This window comes from Pogona vitticeps, chromosome 4 (assembly GCF_051106095.1).
Source record: "Pogona vitticeps strain Pit_001003342236 chromosome 4, PviZW2.1, whole genome shotgun sequence".
Taxonomy (NCBI): domain Eukaryota; kingdom Metazoa; phylum Chordata; class Lepidosauria; order Squamata; family Agamidae; genus Pogona; species Pogona vitticeps.
In genome coordinates this window covers 34,447,062-34,467,157 of record NC_135786.1, presented here as the reverse complement: position 1 = coordinate 34,467,157, position 20,096 = coordinate 34,447,062, and the positions used below count along the sequence as shown (strand labels likewise).

Sequence of the window (20,096 nt, the reverse complement as noted above, 5' to 3'; positions counted from 1 at the left end):
TAATTAATTTCTTTTATAAAAAGAAATTCTGGAAACTGCTAAATCAACTAGATGCCTCTGATATTCTTAAACTCTTGCAGCCTTTGAAGGGGCTCTTCACACATATAAAGGCAGTTCATTCAAAGTTGAAAAGACAAGGGTTTTACACTAACTGTTCAAAAAGTCCATTTGTGATTGTTATTATTATTTTAATTTATTTATATCTTGGTTCCTCAATGCAGTTTGCAATATCTGTTTTAATTTTAAAAAACCCAGCTAAAAGCCACAACAAATTATAATATTAACATAGTGTTAAATAAATGAGCAGGCTAAAATAAATACACAGTTAATAAAGTTTAAAGTCAGTTAAGCTATTTAGGAGCACCATCACAACAGCACAACATCTGACATTAAAAGGTATTGATCTGTGACTGAAGACTTGTTAAAATAAAAATGTCTTCCTCTGCCAGCAGAAGGGCCTTTGGAGGGCACCAGCCTAGTTTCTCTTGGAAGGGAGTTCATTAGCCTGGGTGCAAGGAGGTGCTCTCTCCTGTCCTAACCAAATATGCCGGTGAGGGTGATGGAACACAGAAAGTGGCTTCTCCTAAGCATCTTAAGACCTGGCAAGCTCCCGTAGAATGGATTTTCCCAGCTGTCCCTGTTGTAATTGAAGATGGTGTGGTATCGAATGGACAGTTAGTCGGAACTAGACATGCGGATGATTTAAAAAATGGATTGCGATATTCATCAGAAATCGCTGATTTGTTAAATAGTCATCCCTTCATATTCGTGGCTTCCAGAGAAATATGAAGGAACAAATATTTCCCCCTTTTTATTCGTCTCCCATATAAAGCCTTCCCTCTCTTCCTATGGCTTTCCCATTCTGCCAACCGGCCTGCTAATCAGCTGATAGGCAAGCTGATAGGCAACCACCCTCTCCAACAACCTATTCCCACCCCTTCCTCTCCCTACCTTAGCCCCCTGCCACCCCCGCTGTACACCACCACCCCGACCAACGCCCCCCACTGTCATCGCTGCCGCTGTCTCCAGCAGGCCTCTGCAGCCATGGTCTATAGAAAGGGACACTGGCTACCCTTTGCAAAGATGATGGCTACAGGCTTCATTTAGGGTAGGGAAGCTGCAGCTGCCATCTTTGCAAAGAGCAGCCTGGATTCCCTTAGCCTGCCTTAGGGGAGTCCAGGCTGCTGTTTGCAAAGATGGCAGCTGCAGCTTTCCTACCCTAAATGAAGCCGCAGCTGCCATCTTTGCAAAGGACAGTCAGATTTTTATTTGGTAAACCCCCTGCCCCGCACAAATCGAAGAATAAATTTGTGCTTTGTCGGTTCATGGGGGCAGCTTCATGCTTCATGAGCCATCAACTCTCAAAGCAGGACGACTCGCCAAAATGGTGAGTCATCCCCATCTCTAGTCTTAACTTTACAAGAGATCTGTTCCTCATTAGTTGATATAGACAAGGGTGGTGAAATTTTGGCACTATTTCTTTTGGACTACAATATCTATAGTCCTTTATCATTGACAATCCAGGCTAAGGATTTAGGGAGTTGAAGGCTAAACATCTGGAGTGCCAGGTGTTCAACACACCTGATCCATCTGCCTGCATTTCCGGACTGTTCTTGCTGCAGGGGTAGCTGTCATGTTGAGCATCCACACTTCCAAACTGACCACTACAGCACAGACCGTGTGATCAAGTGGGCATGGTCTGTTACCATTTATCTGGACGTGCTCCCTGGCAAGCAGGCTGCCATCAGGAGGCTGTTATTATGAAACTCACGCAGAGGTGTCTGTAGGCATAATTGGACTGGAACTATTTGGCAAGCACAGAGCTCAGAAAATGCGTTGACTTCTCAAAGTCAGCCATGCAAATAAATGGCCAAGCAGAGACTACAGTTTTTACATTAGTACTGTGAGGATTTTTTTTAAAAGCCTCCACCCTATATAATTTTAATTTCACTATAATTAAAATTGAGGTAAACACACACTTCATAATGTGGAGTGAGCACTAAGGAACCTTGCCTGGGGAGTTAACTGAGCCATACTTGAAGGTTAAGAGCTGTGGCAAAAAGGTCAAAAAGGAAATAATCTGAGTCCCTTTCATTGGTTTAAGTGTTTAAAAAGATTCATAACTGCACTGAATATATTTAAGGCTGGATATTTTGATATTGGTATTCCACTCATGCTGTGTATAATTCGTCGGCACAGTATCTTGCTGCATTTAGCAGAACAGCAATAATAACTGTTGTGGGTTTTTTTTTTAGAAAAGAGTGAGTTTTAAAAGGAAACTTTCTTATTTTAATAAATCTAGAATGATGTCTTTCAGAGCATGTGCGCAGACACATACGACAAACACAACTCCTCCTCCACCTTCACTTATCTTTACAAGCAAATTCCTTAAAATCTTATCTGTTGCCTTAGGTAGATAAATAAGTAATTTTTCACATTAGAAACTGCTTGCATTTGAATTAATCCACAAAACATAGCAGGTGAAACAATAGAAATTAGGGTACATTGACACATTATCATTCAGTCTTAACTCTCCCTCATTCTGGGACTTTGCACCTGTAGTAACTATAGCATCTTCCCCAACATGATGCAGTCCAACATTTTAGACTCTATGCCCCATCTGCACCAGCCAGCACATCCAGTGTTCAGGGATGGTAATACAAAACGTTTGGAAGGCTTTGGATAGGGAAGCAATAAACCCAGACCAAAAAAAGGGGGGGGGGGGTTAGAAGGTTCTGTATTTCTCCCATTCACCCACCAGGAATGTTGGCAAGATTTTGGTTCTGAGCCCCAAGTCCCAGTGCTTGGTCGTAAGCCCCAAGCCTGAGTCCCTACCAAAAGCAAGCTTTCCCCCTCCCCCAGAAAAAAGGGAAGGGTGGTTGGTTTTCGAGTTGAGTCAGAGTCATGGAATAAAGAGTCACCCAACAACCCCAAGTCGAGTCACCAGTGTGATTTAAGTCTGAGTTGACAGCAAATTCTGTGTCTTGGGTCCTCATCCCTAACACCCACCATCTTTTTCAAACTCCATCAGCAGTTAGGTCTCTTTCTCTGCCCTTTTTTTTAATTTATCAAGCAATTGCATTTAAGCAGAAATTTCTTTGAGTTTTGACCTCCCTCAGTTCCAAGCTGGTAATCTGTCACATCCCTGTTGGGTGACTGTGGGAATCCATTGCCATTTAATATCGTCCCTCTCTTTATAAAATAATCAGTTTAAAAATACAGGACACTCACGAGACACCTTATTGGGTTTGCTGTGAAGATGATCAAGGTGATAACTGTGAAAGTATTTAATAGATTAAAAGTGCAGCCTAGGTAAAATAGTAATCATAATGAGCTGCTTTATGGCAGTTTGTGTAGCTTAGTAAGGGGGGGGGGGCTACCCTCACTGAGATGGCTGTCCAGGATCATAAACAGAGGCATCTCTTGCTGCATGGTATTTTTGATCAGTTGTGGGAAAAGTGCTGACCTCCATAACTTGTTGGGTTGCAACTCCTGTCAGATTAAGTCAGCACAGCCAAATAGGAGAGCTGAGGAGAGCTGCATTCCACAACTTGCCCACCTCTGTTTCAGCTGGCAGGAATTGATTGTGAGAATTCTGCACACAAAGCATGTACTAGGCATGCTCTCCTCACATAAATTGTATTTTGTACCAGTAGTCCAGTTAAACCACAGGTTCACAAAATATTGTTTGTAAGCTTACATGCAAAGATATAGATGTCATACTTCTAGCAAAATGCAGGATTTTTTGTGTTTTTCTTTCTTTTGATGTTTCTTTTTTAAAGCTGGTAATCTTGCATTAATTGCATCATCGCTCATTACCATGGGAAATAATGCCAGGTCCTGAATCTATTCAGGGCTGGGATAAATAACTAAATTGGAGCAAGCTAGATTGGGCTAAACAAGGTCCCTTAAGGTCATGTGGAGGTGTGTATGCCATTTGGTTGTGATCCTTGTGTTCACAAGGCATAGACACCTCAAGTGACCTAGCTGGCCTGCCTCCCTTTAAAGAGAAGGAGAGAGAGAGAGAGAGAGAGAGAGAGAGAGAACAACATAAGAATTCCCTTCCTTGACCGTTCCTCTCTCCTCCTCCTCTTTCCATGTGGAAGTTTTAAATTTTTAATTTTTTTCTTAAAAGATTTAGTGAATCAATGCTGCTGTAAAAAAAAAAAAAACTTTGCCACCTCCCTCTCCACAGAGGAGCTGAGGAAGTTTTTAATTTTTTGGTATCATAAAGTGGCTACGCTATTGGAAAATAGAAAGCAGATGAGAAATTGAAAGCAGCAAGCCATCAACTTATTTTGATCCCAGCGATGACTTGTGCTGGATCTTAATCAAAACAGAGCAATCTTATCTGCACGTAAGAAAGAGTAGCCTCTTGACAGGGAGCTAAAAAGGTGTGGGGTAGGAACACTCTGGGGATGGTTTGGTTCACGCTGGCACTTAGGTTGTGTGGTCACTGGGTAAAGGAGCAAAAAAGACCATCCCCAGAGTGGACCAAACAGTAAAATCTCTGTGTAGTCTGTAGGCATCCTTCAGTCTCGAGAGACTATGGTAACGTGCTCTGAATGGAGGTTTTGGAACAGTGTCTAGTGTGGCTAAGAAGTTCAATTCAAGAGTGACAGTCCTTTCCTCACTGACTGTGTAGTCACATTTGCAGTTTTAGGATTACAGCAGAGAATAAAATGATATTTAGGGAAACAAAATGCTCATGCTAGACAGTTGTGACAAAGCACCCTCTAGGATAGCCAGGCTAGACATTTCAAAAATGAGCAGAAAGCAAGAGATTTTGAGAAATGGTCTGTCTGTTGTCTGGGCTTCTTTAAGACAGGCTCTTCTTCCACAATATGTGTTATCCTCTTGCTCCATGTGAAGCACAGCATGTCAGGGCTCTTGTATCTAACCAAACAAAGGACATGGGTCTAACATGTCCAAACATCTCGATTATACAACTTCTATAAAATGCATGTCCAAGATCTGCTTTGAACTAATCATCAGCAGTGTAGATATTTAGCAGAGTTATTCTGTGCAGATGAGAATGAAAATGGATGGCAACCAGATAATAGTAGGAATAGATTTCACATTAGAACTGTACCAGGTTTGCAATAAGAGGCATTATTATTAATAAAATTGTATACAAGTATTCCTTGATAGTAAGAAATAAAGAAAAGATGATGTTGCAGATGAAGAGATCCAACAAAAATGTTCTCATGCCACATGGTGTTTTACTTTCTGGGTTTTAAAAAAATTCTATTTGTGATATTCAAACACTAGCAAGTCATATTAAATTGTATATTTCAGAATGTGTTCTTGAGTCTCCTTTTTCTTGTAACCTCCAGAAAAAGGGTGCAAAGATTTAAACAGCAAGCGCAGTGTGCAACTGCGTGATTCAAATGCCATGTTGTGTTTGCGTCATGTCAGCAATTCTTTTGTGTGCCATCTGTGTATGTTTTTCCCTCCCAGCAGAGCTCAGCTGACCAAGCAGAGACAAAAAGTGCTCAAACCAACCAACCTTCAAAAATGATCCCACCCAAACAGCCCTTGTACACCATGCCACCGCAGGCTTCATCGCCTTATCCTGGCTTGGGCTCCTTCTTGTCCCCATCAGATCTGCAGAGTTACCGTGGACATCCTCACCCCAGCCTCTCCAGGACCCTCAGTTCCAAGCCCATGTTGCCCAGCATCAGTGCCTCTCCACCTCCTTCTTTCCAAATCAGCCCCCCTCTCCATCAGCAACTGTCTTTGCACCACCCGCAAGGCTCCATCCTCAACCAACCCCTCAGCATGCAGCAGGTCTCACAGCAACCCATCTTGTCTCCTTCAATGGCGCTACAGGTACAGCCCCCAATGAACTCTTCACCACCAGGCCAGCAGGTGAGTGGCTTGGCTTCTGAACTGCAAATCTGATGGTGCATGTGCACTTTTGCACATAAGTGGTCAAAGTAGACAGATCACAATTGGGATGCTTTGAGAACTAGGGAGCTGGTGCTTTGGTAGAAAGTGTTCAACCCTTATGTAAATGCTCCCTTGCCACAAAGCTGCTCTTGACTCTGCTAGGGGAGGAGAAGAGAAAATGGATGGAAACGTAATTCATTCCATCCCCTCTACCCCCACCATATATACCACCATGAATCTAATGGTAGTTTTCTGTAGGAGGAAGCCGATCTAATGTTAGGAGTAAGAGGCTTAAACACCTTTGCCCAAATCACCATTTCCCTTCTGACTGCAAATCTTTTGCATCACATCTACTTTGTGCATGAAACAACTGCTTCTTCAGGTGACATATAAACCCATAACTGCAATTCTTCTTTCATTCAGTCCCTCAATAAAATGTTTTCCATTCTGGAAGACATTCCTATTCACTGCCACAAATAGACTCATGAATCCTAGGCGGTTCCAAAGCACCTGCAGCAAAAGAGGATGTTTGGTTGCTTCCAAACAAGGTTTTTACTGTACAATTGTACTCTCTCATTAAAGGAGATTCAAATGGCAACACCTCCTGCTGGAAAACCTTCTCATGTTTTCCCATTTATTCTTCCATTTCTTTTCCTTACCATTGTGAGAAAAAGACCAAAAGAGCTGCATTGTTGTGTATGGTGGAAGTCTGGAATTAGATGTTCTCACTGTACCATTATGCAATAGTTTTGTGATTCTTAGGTCAACAGTGCCAACTATCAAAGTACATACAATAGAAGCATATCAAAGTTATGCTGATGTCATTTCTATAAGATACATGAACAAAGCACATAAGTGTTGGGAAATTCTTTATAGATTCACCTTTACATTCTGAGTGATCAATGTTCAAATGCATTTCATGGGATGTATTAATTTTTTTCTTTATCAAAGCAGAGTCTTAAATGTATCTCTCATTCTGCCAAAGTGAATATTTGTACAAGTTCCCCTACTTTATGTGCTTGGACCTTTTGCCTTACAAAGAAGCTGGGCAAAGGCCAGAACTAGAAAGCCAGGGTGATGCACTGGTTAAGAGGGTTTTACTTCAGAGATTCAAGTTCAGACTTTTTAGGTGACCTTATAAAATAGCAAAAAAAGGGAAGTGGTGACACTGCGGGTTAAACTGCAGAAGCCTCTGTGCTGCAAGGTCAGAAGACCAACAGTCGTAAGATCAAATCCACGCGATGGAGTGAGCTGCCATCGCTTGTCCCAGCTCCTGCTAACCTAGCAGTTTGAAAGCATATAAATGCGAGTAGATAAATAGGTACCACCATGGTGGGAAGGTAACGGCGTTCCATGTCTAGTCATGCTGGCCACATGACCATGAAAATTGTCTTCAACAAACGCTGGCTCTACAGCTTGGAAATGGGGATGAGCACCGCGCCCTAGAGTCAGACATGACTGGACTAAATGTCAAGGGGAACCTTTACCTTTACCTAGTGCCAATTATAACTTATTTATTTATTAGATATCTATACTACCCTCAGCAAATCTCTCAGCAAAGCCAAAATTCTATTGGTCATCATCATTATCATTATGGTTATACAGGGGTGGGATGCCTGCTTCTGTCAGGAAGTGTGTGTGTATACTTGTGGGTGTGTGAAGGTTACCTCTGTGTTTGTCAATAGAGGAGAGTCTAGCCTACACATACATCTCTGCCCTAAGCACATTTTTGGGGGCGGGAGGAGCTGATGGAGCAACATTTTCCAAATGTTAAGTGGTTAAGACCAGGGTTTTTCAGCCTCTCTTAAAGAGCTGAAATAATGTACATAACTCAAGAGGATTGCTTTCTGCTGGCCCTTTCTCTGAGACTGAAATTCTAAGATTGAAGACCTACAGGAAGAAGATAGAAAGGATGGGTGGATTGGTGGGTTACACCTAACTTCTTCAGTTCTTGCTATATATATATATACAGTATTTAATTTCAGCCAAGTGACAAATTCTTCATTGCATAGGGAGAGGGAATTTCTCAACCTCCCTTCTAAATCCACACAGGCAAAGGTTTCTGGTTAGATGGGGCTAAAGAAAGTAAATGTGTGACTGGCTTGGCTGTAAAGCATACAGTTAGCTTGACAGGGATGAAAAAAGCTGGAGGTTTTAAAAGCATGTTGCCTCAGCCCTTAGAGAAAAATAAGACATTTTCCAGGTCATTGGTCTTTGGAGGAGGAAGATCAAATCATAACCTGCTGCTGTGAGCTGTTTCTAGCTTTAGAATAGGTGCTTCTCTTTGTCTGACCTTTCCCACCACCACTACCCCATAGACCCAGAGGAAATTCAGGCAAAGCTCTCAATCTGTGGCGGTACCTCCTTCTACAGTCAAAAGCAAACCAGACACACAGATGTGCCACAAAGGAAGAAGATTCCTTGTTAGTGTTGTGGTTCCACCACAGAAGTTTCCTTCTTGCCTCAGACAGCAGGGAGACATGGGCCACCCCAGGGATTACGGTGGAGTAAGTGGATTCAGAACTATTGCTTCTGAAGTGCCGTTTTGGCATCATTGGCTCAAATTATTTTTAAAACTAAATTTCTGTAGAACTTGTTGATTGAACTTATGCCTACCCACATCTGTTATTTCCCTGGCTGCAATGTACTGAACATTTGATCATAATTAGAATTATAATTAAGGCATACACAGACATGGCCCAGCATCTACAACAGCCCTCTTGCAGGCTTTTTTCTTTTCTTTTTGATCTGTCAAAAAGTGACAGGAAGAAACAGTGCTTACAGGTATCACCTTACATTTGACTCTTCAGTGTATTGGGGCAGTGAGAAACATGTGTTTTTTTTTCTTGTGGGGATGGTGACTATGAGTACAAAAACAAAAGTCAGACAGAGGTGAAAGTATTAATCAGTATGTATATTATGGACCATAAATAAACAGAGAATGAAGTTTTTCAAAAACAGAATGTCCTAAAATAAAAAGAAAGCAAATAATGGATTTCTGGACAAAACCAATAAGGTGTTGGCTATTTCTGTTTGGACCCTGCTTAAATAAAGGTCTTGATCACATATTCAAAACCCATATTGCTGGCTCTTTAGGTATATATGTTATACTCAATGAGATTTTGCTATATTTTGATGTTTCTTCAAATGATTACAGGTGAAAACCAAGCAATTTTGCTTATATCCAGAAATTTAACTCCCCCCTCCTTTCTCTTCTTGTCTTTCACACTCAGGACTTTTCACATATTTCATCTGAGTTTCAGAATAGTGTTGGGCCGCGATCACCTGCCGCATCGAATCCTCCAGGAAATTCAGATTGGGACAACGATTACCCCAGCAGAGAGTGTGGGATTAACCACTGCAGGCTAGTAGACAAAACAAAAAAACTGTCCTTTGCTTACAGGACCATCTGAACTGCATTTATTTGTACAGTCAGGGACACAGTAATTTGTTGTATAAGGTCAGGAAGAAAGAATAATGAGGTAATCAAAACACCATGTTCCAAAAACATTTATGCTTGTTTTGGACATGAGTGTGTTTTTATTTGGTGCATTTGCTCTATGAGAAATAAAGCTATCTTGTTCCCAAAACAATTGCATGGGTATTCAGACTTTTAAAAGACCAATTTTGATTTGACAAAAGCTCATTATTTGCCTTTAGTTGCCTTTGCTCCTTTTGTAGCTCACAGAAGTGATCTGTGTTACCTTGCTGCATGTCCAACCCTGGAGAGAAGCCCAGTTACTGATACTAAGTGAAAAGAAGGGGCCGGGAGGAAGGCAAACAGGACGGGCTAATCTGTACCTGTTACTTTGCCCCATTTTTTACTCACCTGTTAGTCCTTACCTTCTCAGTCTCCATGTGTGGAGCCTGTCTCATCACATGAACAGCAGCTGTATATTTCAAACTGGATAAACTGTGTAATCAGAAGTATTTGCCAGGGACATTATTCATGGAGCCTAGGGGATTCTGACAACTATAGTTCAAAAGAGGAAAAAAATCAAGATCTGCTCTTGGTCAATACCTATGGTAGCCCAGTTCCCACCTTAGCAAAAATCCTGTTGCGTAGTTTACCCCTGCGGAAAACAAACTGCGTATCCTGCAGTGGCTTCATGCTGCTTATTAAAAATTTTCCAGCTGGATTTTCAGGCAAGCAGTCTGGTGGGCTGTCACCTGCCTGAAAATCCAAGCAGGGACTTGTTAACTGCCAGCAAGAAGCCTTTTTGTGTTACACTGCCTGCCTTCTTCAGGCATAAGTATGCCATAGATTTTGGCCACTGTGTTTGTACTTACAGACAATGTATCATGGTCAGAATCCTCCATGTGAGTACTGTATATCAGTGGTCCTCAACGTTGGGCCTCCAGATGTTGTTGAACTACAACTCCCAGAAGCCTTCACCACCACCTCTGCTGGCCAGGATTTCTGGGAGTTGAAGTCCAAGAACATCTGGAGGCCCAAGGTTGGGGACCACTGCTGTATATAATTCTGTGCTTAAGGCAACCTTGAGTGTTGTAGATTAATCATGAAGGATTCATTTGGAAATAGTGGGTGATCAAATAACTTATCTGAATGTTAGGGGCCTTTGATTTTGCATCTGCTTATAGCCTGCCATAATTTCTGTTAACTATAAGTGGCAATTAGTCTGGAACTATTTTTCAACCTATCGCATTAAGAAGGAGGATTGGAAAGATTTCCTCTGCCATGATTAAGCTATGTCTAGTTTTTGCTTGCCTGCCTTCTAATTGTTCCTAGAGAATTTTTGAACTAATATTGGAGCTAATAATTTGCTTTAGCTTCAGTTTTCTTTCTGTACTTTGCCATGTTTTTTTCTCACCATTGCCTAAGATTCCAAGTTTAATGTACATGAGATACAATTTTTTTTCTGCATGCCCATTCATTATGCCATCAGAGGTCCCAATGTAAAGCATTGACTGTCTTGCTAAGGCTCATCTATTTCTATATACAGTGGTGCCTCACATTACAATGTTAATTCGTTCCAGCGAAATCGCTGTAGAATGAAAACATTGTAAAGCGAAATTTAAAAGCCCATAGAAACGCATTAAAACCCGATTAATGCATTCCTATGGGCTTGAAACTCACCGTCCAGCAAAGATCCTCCATAGCGCGGCCATTTTCGCTGCCTGTGTAGCAAGGAATCCGTCCCAGAAAACAGCGGGTGGCCATTTTTTTTACCCAGCAGCCATTTTGAAACCGCTGATCAGCTGTAGGAAAATCGTCGTTTTGCGAGAATCGGTTCCAAAAGCAGGGAACCAATCATCACAAAGTGAAATTCCCCCATAGGAAACACTGTTTTGCGATCACTTTTGCGATCACAAAAACTTCATCATTATGCGATTTCGTTGTAAAACGGAGCGCCCGTTAAGTGAGGCAGCACTGTAGTGTGGATTTCTTTAATAATTAGGCAACATTGTAGACCAAAAGCAAAGATTCTTTCACAACGTTTCCGGCACACAATGTAGGATACAAGTGATAGCTTGTTAATTAGTGGCATTTTGCTGCTGCAGTTTACACTGTTGCACTTGTGCCAGCATAAATGACCAATAGGATTCTGGCCAATGCTTTATTTCTAATCCATGTTTCCCCTTTAAATAATGCAAAAGAGAAAAGAAAAAAAGAGTTCCTAAATGTGACATTTCCCCATTTTTTATTTTTTGGAAATTATACATGTGGGGGCTGGTAGGATGAGGCATGCACATTTAATTGACATTTAATTAAATGTCAGCTAATTAAATGTAAAATATACATTTATCACAGTGTGTTAAAAATAAAAAAGGTCCAGCCCACCTGAAGCCCGAAGGAAATGGCAAGGCAAACTTGCCAGTGAGTTTTTGGTTTGTTGCCCGGTACATTTGTCAGATAATAAGTTGCAAAGATCCATCTAACTTAGCCTTGGATTCTCTGACTAGCCACAAGTTTCTTGGGTCTCATCATCTCTCACTGGACCCTCTTTTTTTCTACTAAAGATGCAACTTCCTGCACACAACACATATAATCTGCCACGGATGTTTATTTATCTGTCTGTCTGTGTGTCCCTCCCTCCCTCCCTCCAGTCCTATAACATCATGAAATAATTGTAAAACATAAAATGCCTCCCTAAGTATGAGTAATAAATTGTTGTATCTGTTTAAAGTGGGCATATGGTGCATGTGTGCTGAAGGAAGATCAGATAATGGAAAAGGCACTGAGATGCTTAACCCTTTCCCTGACTTTCATATTCTTCTTCAGATTCTTCTCTCACTGTAGAACTGTTTCTTGGTGCTCACCTATTTTTTGCTACAGGGCAATCAACAGCTCTTTGCAATTCACATTGAGATACTGGCACCTGGGCATTCTTCAACATTGTTTTTCAGTCTGATCTTGCTTCCAATGCAGCTTTTTTTCAAAAAAAGTAAAATAAATAATTACACATGACAGCATCCCCTCTATCTACTTTGACCTTGCGAGCCATATGAAAGATACTTGTGGGAGTATCTAAATGACCAATTGGTGTATTGCCTGTGATATATCCTCCTCCCCCCTACTTTCATACCATTTTAATTACATCTAGAAATATAGTATTGTTTTGCATTTACTAGAAATACAAATTAAAAACATCAGCTAGTGTTTCCGGTAAAAAGAACTCATCATGTCACTATGTGTGTATGTGTATAGACGCACAAGCACCTACATGGACAGGCACAAATTAACAAGGTTGATCTTCCACTACTCTGGTCTGACATCCACTCCAGCAGATTGGCCTGCCTTTGTTTTTCTTTCCTTTTAAGTGTTTATAGGTGTGCCTTCTCAATTGCACTACTGGACTATGTATCTAACTTTTGCATTATTTAAAAAAAGTGGGGAAGTAGACAACAGGAAATGGGGTAAAGATTTGATTTTTCCAAGACATGGCCATTCTACTCCAACAAAGTTCATCACTCCCCTCCATTATATAAAGAATGAATATAGAAAGGTCTGGGCCAGAGTGGGTCTTTTATGGTGCCTCCTTCTTCCCCTCCCTCTATATATAGTACTGTGTATATAACCAGTGTTCGAAGATCTGCATTAGTTTGTAACAGATGCAGTTTTTAAGCCTTGATGAGTTTGTGTAGCTCATGAATGTCATGGTTGTATATATTCCTTTTGAAATATCTGCCTTGCAGAATTTGCTTTAGAATATATAACATTTTGCCGTCGGAAGGAATTTTGAGAACTTACTAGCATATGGGACTTAGTTGCCATTTTTGCTACGTGTCATAACATTTTCTTATATGTGATTCTGTCTGTGGTAAAAGAGTTTTTAAATACTTGCATATAGGACTCATTTTATTAGCTGCCTGGATAACTCAGAGAGTTAGGTATCTAGCTGTGGAGCCAGAAGTTGGATGTTTGATTCCCCACTGTGCCTTCAGGGAGAAGAGCAGGCTACACAGTCCCAGGATACCCCAGGAAGAAGGGAATGGGAAACCACTTCTGAGTACTCTCTACCTAGAAAACTCTGGATAGGTTGCCATAAGTCAGAATTGACTTGATGGCACACAATTATTGAATTATAGGTCTCATACATGTGTCTTCAAGGAGGTCTTAGATAAAGGTTTGGTCTGGGGGGTAGTGTGTATTAGAAGCCTTTCTCAAACTCAGCTTCATTATGTAGCTTAATATAAAACAAAGATATAGCTAATATATAATTGCATGGTTGCAGCATATTGAAATACTGAAAAATGTCAGAATACCCTAATCAAACATGAATGTAGCAGCTAGGTGGGAAGTCTTAAGAAATCAAAACAAGCACATTAACATTCCGTAAAGACATTGTTTTGTGTGCCTGATACCCTGTGCCATTCATGATCAAAGCTCTCATATTTCATGCCTTTGTCACAGTAAAATGTCAGATTTCATGCTTTTATCTCATATTCCTGGAAAATCATATTTGAACCATGCAGATTATGTTGAGAATGGCAGAAAATCATTATAGCAGATTATAATTTATGTAGCTGATATTCCACATCAAATAAATACTAGTGAGTGGGAAGATAGTTGCATGAGGGAATGTGTGTGTATATGTGTCCTACTTTACTTGCCAAAACAGCACTTGGTACTAATGAAATACAAATAAATACAGAAATACAGAAATAATTGTGGCTCCAGGCCTATTTAACAATCTCTGATGGTCTGCCTCAAATGCCATTATTGGATTATCCTTGTCCAAAATTTTCTTATAATATTTGATGGTTGCCCATGCTTCCGTTGAATGTAAAACATCAGAAACAGTACACCTTCTGTTTAACCAAGATGGGCCAACATCTTATCATGCAGTTGAGACCTGCAGAAAGCAATTGGTGTAACTCATCATCCCCACTTGGATTTTCTAGTATGTGCCAGTCTGGTGGGTTATCCAAAAATCCAAGTAAGAACTCATTAATCGGTACCAAGAAGCAGATACAACTAATGTTTCCCTTCAACAGAGATAATTATTCAATAGGACTTTGACTATAACCTGTGTCGTGTGTGACTGGCACCAGTAATGTAATTCAAAGGTAAATTGTCTTTGCCTGTTCAGGTGCCTATTGCTAGAAAGCTTCAAATACTGTTGTTTGCTGTTGTTTAGACTCTGTTACCTTGCTAAGGACAGTAATCTCCACCTTCTTCCTAATTATGGTTCTTGCCTTGTTTTGTTGCAGAATAACATATATTTGTTCAGGGTTTGTTTTAAAAGCTGCTAAAGGTGACATCACATTTTGTGTGTTTTTAGATACACCTTCTTTTAAGTGTACAATAGATGAAGCAATTGTTTCATACAAATACATATATAACAAGCCATGGTTAATATGTTTTGCTACCCTATGTTCAGTTGTTGCCATATCTGAATTTCCTGCTGTGTAACATGTGACATAGCCTAAATCCAACAGAAATTATAAGAAGGGGTTCCGATGATTGACTGGGCCCTTTACGATTATTGATTTCAGCAAATCAATGTTACATGTTACATGTTTTCAGCACATACATACACACTGTGTACATATATAGTGTCCACTGTAGCCACATTGTTTGAGGTGGAACCATATATGTTTTCACATGTGTGCTATAATAAAAATACTTGCTAACAACATAGGGAAACTCATGATGGCTCCAACATACCCAGACAGGAATTTGGAAATTGATTTCTGTTGCAGCTGTAGGATCATCTCAGTGGTTTCATGGGCATACTTGATGTTCTCTTCCTTGTGGTTCTGAGCTATTCCATGTTAGTCTTTGTCATTTTCAATTTTATTTTTGTCTCATGTGAAATATTTGTTGCCTTCTGCATACTGTGATGCCTCCTGTTACTGCTCAGAGCAGAAAGCATATTTGCTGTGCTTTGTGGTCTACTCCAATATCATGTATATGCTGTAGATTGCTGGATGGGGTTGGATTTGGTTCTGCATGATTTATCACTGCATGACTTTGTTTAAGCATTAGAATTTCTAGAACTACATAAATGTAAGTCAGCATCCCTATCTATTATTATCTTTTTCTAAGCCTGAAATCCGTGTGCCAACTACATTGCAGAGTTATACAATGAGAGGTGGACTAATATGGATGGTTTGCAAAAAGGTGTTGTTGCTGCTGTGGTCATAGCAGTAGTAGTAACAGAATGACAGATTTTAGAAACAGGCCATTAATTTTTCCTCTGTTGTTTTAGGATGGCATGATCCACTATAATTGTGGTAACTGTGGCTGAGCTTTTCTTATTTCAAAGCTCCTGCTTTGTTTTGATTTTTCTCCCTGTTTCTCAAACATGAAGCTATTGAATAATTGTCAGTTGCTCATATCCCTCAGAGTTAATTACTATTTACTCTGCCTTGCCACTGTGTATGACCTGCTCTTTGGGCATTGTCATCAAACAAATTGTAATTTAGGCTGTGTTATTTCAACCTTTTAGTCCGGAGTGGTCATGGGTTCTTTCTGGAATAAGTAGCCCAAAAGGCCATTAGTCTGTAGAACAAATAATCCAGACCTGCTGACTTGCATATAGTCAGTTCATCCAAACAAAAACAGACTACACTAATTCTTGTTGGAGACTGGAAGATGCATTCCAAATTATTCTATCTTCCAAATCACTTGTGTAAGTGAACAAACACTATAAAAAAGCAAAGATAAAACACAACATACACACTTAGTTTAGATTCAATTATTTATAGTAATGCCCGTAATGTGTTTGAGAGAGTAGTTTGTAAAATTAATGAAGTTTTGGTACTTGAAGAACTCACTACTTCATGCTGGTATTAAATCTTTGCCGAGGGTAGGAAGACAGAACATCTTAAATACAGATTATAAAAACTACAGATAAGAGAATAATAAGAGGCCAGTTTGAGGGATATAATACAATGCTGACTCTTTTTCCCCCCAAATTAACAGAGTGCTTCAGTCAGATCTCATTGTTCCAGCTCTGTGTTTTCAGATTTCTCTTTTAAATCCTCAGGGCACAATTCAGCAGACTTTGGGTCTGCTTCCGTCACTCATAAAAGAAGTCGGTGGATGGGAGGGGTGGCAATAAGATGTATTTATCTAGGGAAAAGAGGCCAAACAGTTGAGGGGAGCTGAGATCTTCTTGAAATATCTGATCGCTTGCTTTCTTCTAGCCTCTATTCTCCCTCAACTATTTGCTCTGAGCTGACCTGCCTTATAATATCACAGTCTATTTGGGGGGGGGACATCTAGAGGACTATAATGTGGTGGTTGTAGGGTATTTAACAATTCCAGAACCATAGTCCATTGTGAATGATTGGGGCAATCCAAACTTAAACAAAATCTGCTGTTATCTAGTCAGCCATCAGTCCATTTGAGACCAATGCCACCCAACTCTCAAAATTGAAAAATAATGCCGTGAGCTATTGAGTTACTTTAGAAAATGGGATAATGGCATCTTTTTATTTGGAAGCATCATAGACATCTTCACTTTTCAAGATTTCCCACTGGGAGGCCGCACAATCTTTTTATGAACTGAAACACCTCCATGTAGCCATTATACAAGATGTAGTGTTGCAGGGTCTGATGTGGCAAGGCTTTTATGAGTGAACATTTATTGCCTGCAGCAGAAATCATGTGCAGAAGGATTTGTTCTGTATTCCTTCCTACCTACTGCTTTAGAAATGGAGGAGGGCTTTTGATGCATGCTTGTAGCAGGTTTTTTTTTAGCATGACACCTGCATAAGATTTTGTCAAGTCAAAATGGTGCAGTCTTTCATTGCCTCTCCTCTATCAGCCCTTCTTTAACTAGTAGCAAAGAAGCCAGGATAAATGTCTAAGATGCCAGATAACACTCCTGTTGTAGCAGCCTATGGAAGCTTTCCAAGTGCCCTTCAAAGAGGGTCAATCAAGGGTAAAGAGTATAAGCCAGATCGGAATAGCGCAAACCTGCCTCTTTTCTTTGAGAATGCAACTTTGCAACTTTTAAAAAGTTTTCTCTTCCAAAACCCAGGAAAATAAAATCTGTCACTGCCTCCATGTCTTCCCCTTCTATTTCCCAGGAGGTGATGGGACCAGTGGCCATGATCTTAGTTTTTTTTGATGTTGAGTTTCAGACCGTTTTTTGCACTCTCCTCTTTCACTCTCATTACAAGGTTCTTTAATTCCTCCTCACTTTCTGCCATCAGAGTGGTATCATCTGCATATCGGAGGTTGTTGATATTTCTTCCGGCAATCTTAATTCCGGCTTGGGTTTCTTCCAGTCCAGCCTTCTGCATGATGTATTCTGCATATAAGTTAAATAAGCTTGGGGACAATATGCAGCCTTGTCGTACTCCTTTCCCCAATTTTGAACCAATCAGTTGTTCCATGACCAGTTCTAACTGTTGCTTCCTGTCCCACATATAGGTTTCTCAGGAGACAGATAAGGTGGTCAGGCACTCCCATTTCTTTAAGAACTTGCCATAGTTTGCTGTGGTCCACACAGTCAAAGGCTTTTGCATAGTCAATGAAGCAGAAGTAAATATTTTTCTGGAACTCTCTGGCTTTCTCCATAATCCAGCGCAAGTTAGCAATTTGGTCTCTAGTTCCTCTGCCTCTTCAGAATCCAGCTTGTACTTCTGGGAGTTCTCGGTCCACATACTTCTGAAGCCTACCTTGCAGGATTTTGAGCATAACCTTGCTAAAGTGGGAAATGAGTGCAATTGTACGGTAGTTGGAGCATTCTTTGGCACTGCCTTTCTTTGGGATTAGGATGTAGACTGATCTTTTCCAATCCTCTGGCCACTGTTGAGTTTTCCAAACTTGCTGGTATATTGAATGTAGCACCTTAACAGCATGATGTTTCAAGATTTTAAATAGTTCAACTGGAATGCCAAGGATGATTAGTAATATTTAAAAAATACAATGCAACACACTTTGAATGATACAGTATAAGACATCTATTAAAACCAATAACGGGTAATGAAAATAACCATTATAGACATGGAAAGGTGTTCTCAGCACATCATTATGTCTGTCAGTCATGATGTTGAGAGATCTCCCCTATCAGCTGTGTTCCTGACTACCAGCTGCTGGGAACAGGAGTGGAATGCTGCTTTTGGACCTATTCCCTGGTTATGGGTCCCCCTAAGGATCTGTTTGACCACTGTGGAAACAGAGTGTTGGACTAGATGGGCCTTTGTCTGGTCCAGAAAGTCTTTTCTTCTGATCTTATCTTAGTAGTGTTACCAAGTGGGCTGGGTCTTTTACATATAATATTTGACAAGTCCGTTTTGCAGTTTCTCCAGTGCATATGTTTTGGTAAATCTGTCCTGCTGGTCTGATGGTTTTAATTGTCTTCCACCCAGCCTCTTCTTTTTGTTGTTTTTACAGCATGCTGCCAAGGGACAAGTCACTCTACCTCACTTAAACCCTGACATCTCCATTCTGCAAAGGTGAAAAGGAAGGACATTTAGAAGGGTCTGTGATACAGGCTACCCAGATGGGCATCAAGCAAGTCACATGGAGAAGAGAGCACCTCGCCTTTGGCTTCATATCCTGGCTCTGAGAGCAGCCTATCCCTTTCCTCCCTTTCTCTGCCTTCCTTTTTCTTTCTTCTCAGAAGTCTACTGTACATGGAAGCCAACCTTGCATACATCATAAAGAACAACATTTACAAAGGACCACCCCAACCCGTGTGCACCTTCCTCTGCTTGCCACCAGCTTAGCTATGGACCATTTTTTTCCCTAGCAAACTGCTTTTTAGATTCAGCACAGACCCGGCCGAGCACACCGCTCAAAGGCACTAGACTTGGCTCAGCAGGAGGAGACACTCTTTTGACGGCTTGCTAAATGGCACTAAACCTTGTGCAAGACAAATGTGAAGTCTGTGTGAATATTGTACATTCAGAAGGCCATGGATGTCTGGCAAACAAAAAAAAAATTTAAATTTAAAGTTTAAAAGTAAAAGCTATTGTTTGAAGGTTGGGTGGATGGAGCAGATGGGAAGCAGAAGTGCAAATATGAGAGGGAAACAATGTTGGGGGAGGGAAAGACCATGAACAATATAATTTGTTGGATAGTTGTAAGTAGCTTACTAAATGTTTTAGAACTGTGCTAAAGACATCTTTAAGATTTTTTTGTGGAAAAAATTAGTAGTTTACTTTATAGTAAAAACATTTTATATTAATTGTAGCACATTTTTTTAGTTATACATAGAATGGAGATGTGTATAAAACAAAACAAAAAAACCTGCCAAACTTGTTTCTATTATTTGTACAGCAAGAAATGGACAATTTATATCCATGTTATATGGCATTATTATATTTTTTTTCAGCCATATGTCCATCTATTTAAAATTGCTGACAAGGATTTTTGTCTATTTATGAAAAAGAATTAGAAAGCAGAATTACAATTTATGAAAAGTGCGTTTCCATGGAGTTTTTTTTTAATTATTATTTTTAATTTTCTTTGTGGTGCTGTTTTTACAGTACCTGCACATTTTGGCTCACAATGCTTACCTTAACTTTCTTTATAATAAAACATATGAAATGTAGACACAAAGCGGCCTCATTCTTTTGAGAGATATACACAATACTATAGTGGTCTGTATTCTTAAAGGCTATCATGGCCAGGATCTGATGGTTGTTGTGGGTTTTCTGGGTTGTTTGGCCATGTTCTTAAGGTTTAACTTCCTAACGTTTTTGCCAGTCTCTGTGGCTGGCATCTTCAGAGGACTGACTCCTGTCCTCTGACGATGCCAGCCACAGAGACTGGTGAA

At 40.3% G+C, this 20,096-nt stretch overlaps 1 protein-coding gene across 13 annotated transcripts in view; it reads left to right on the top strand.

Moving 5' to 3' along the window:
• TOX2 (TOX high mobility group box family member 2) overlaps positions 1-19,879 on the top strand; it is a 294,760-nt gene extending 274,881 nt beyond the window's left edge. For 9 of the 13 annotated variants that reach the window (XM_078393253.1, XM_072997026.2, XM_078393248.1 and 6 more), the window contains 3 exons: positions 5,461-5,871; positions 9,126-9,256; positions 18,710-19,879. In XM_078393253.1, coding sequence (XP_078249379.1) covers positions 5,461-5,871; positions 9,126-9,256; positions 18,710-18,746 — 579 coding nt within the window. In that variant the 3' untranslated portion in view covers positions 18,747-19,879. The remainder of the gene's footprint in view (positions 1-5,460; positions 5,872-9,125; positions 9,257-18,709) is intronic. The other 4 variants (XM_020782392.3, XM_020782386.3, XM_078393254.1 and 1 more) reach the window with 1 other exon arrangement.
• The last annotated feature ends 217 nt before the right edge of the window (positions 19,880-20,096 follow it).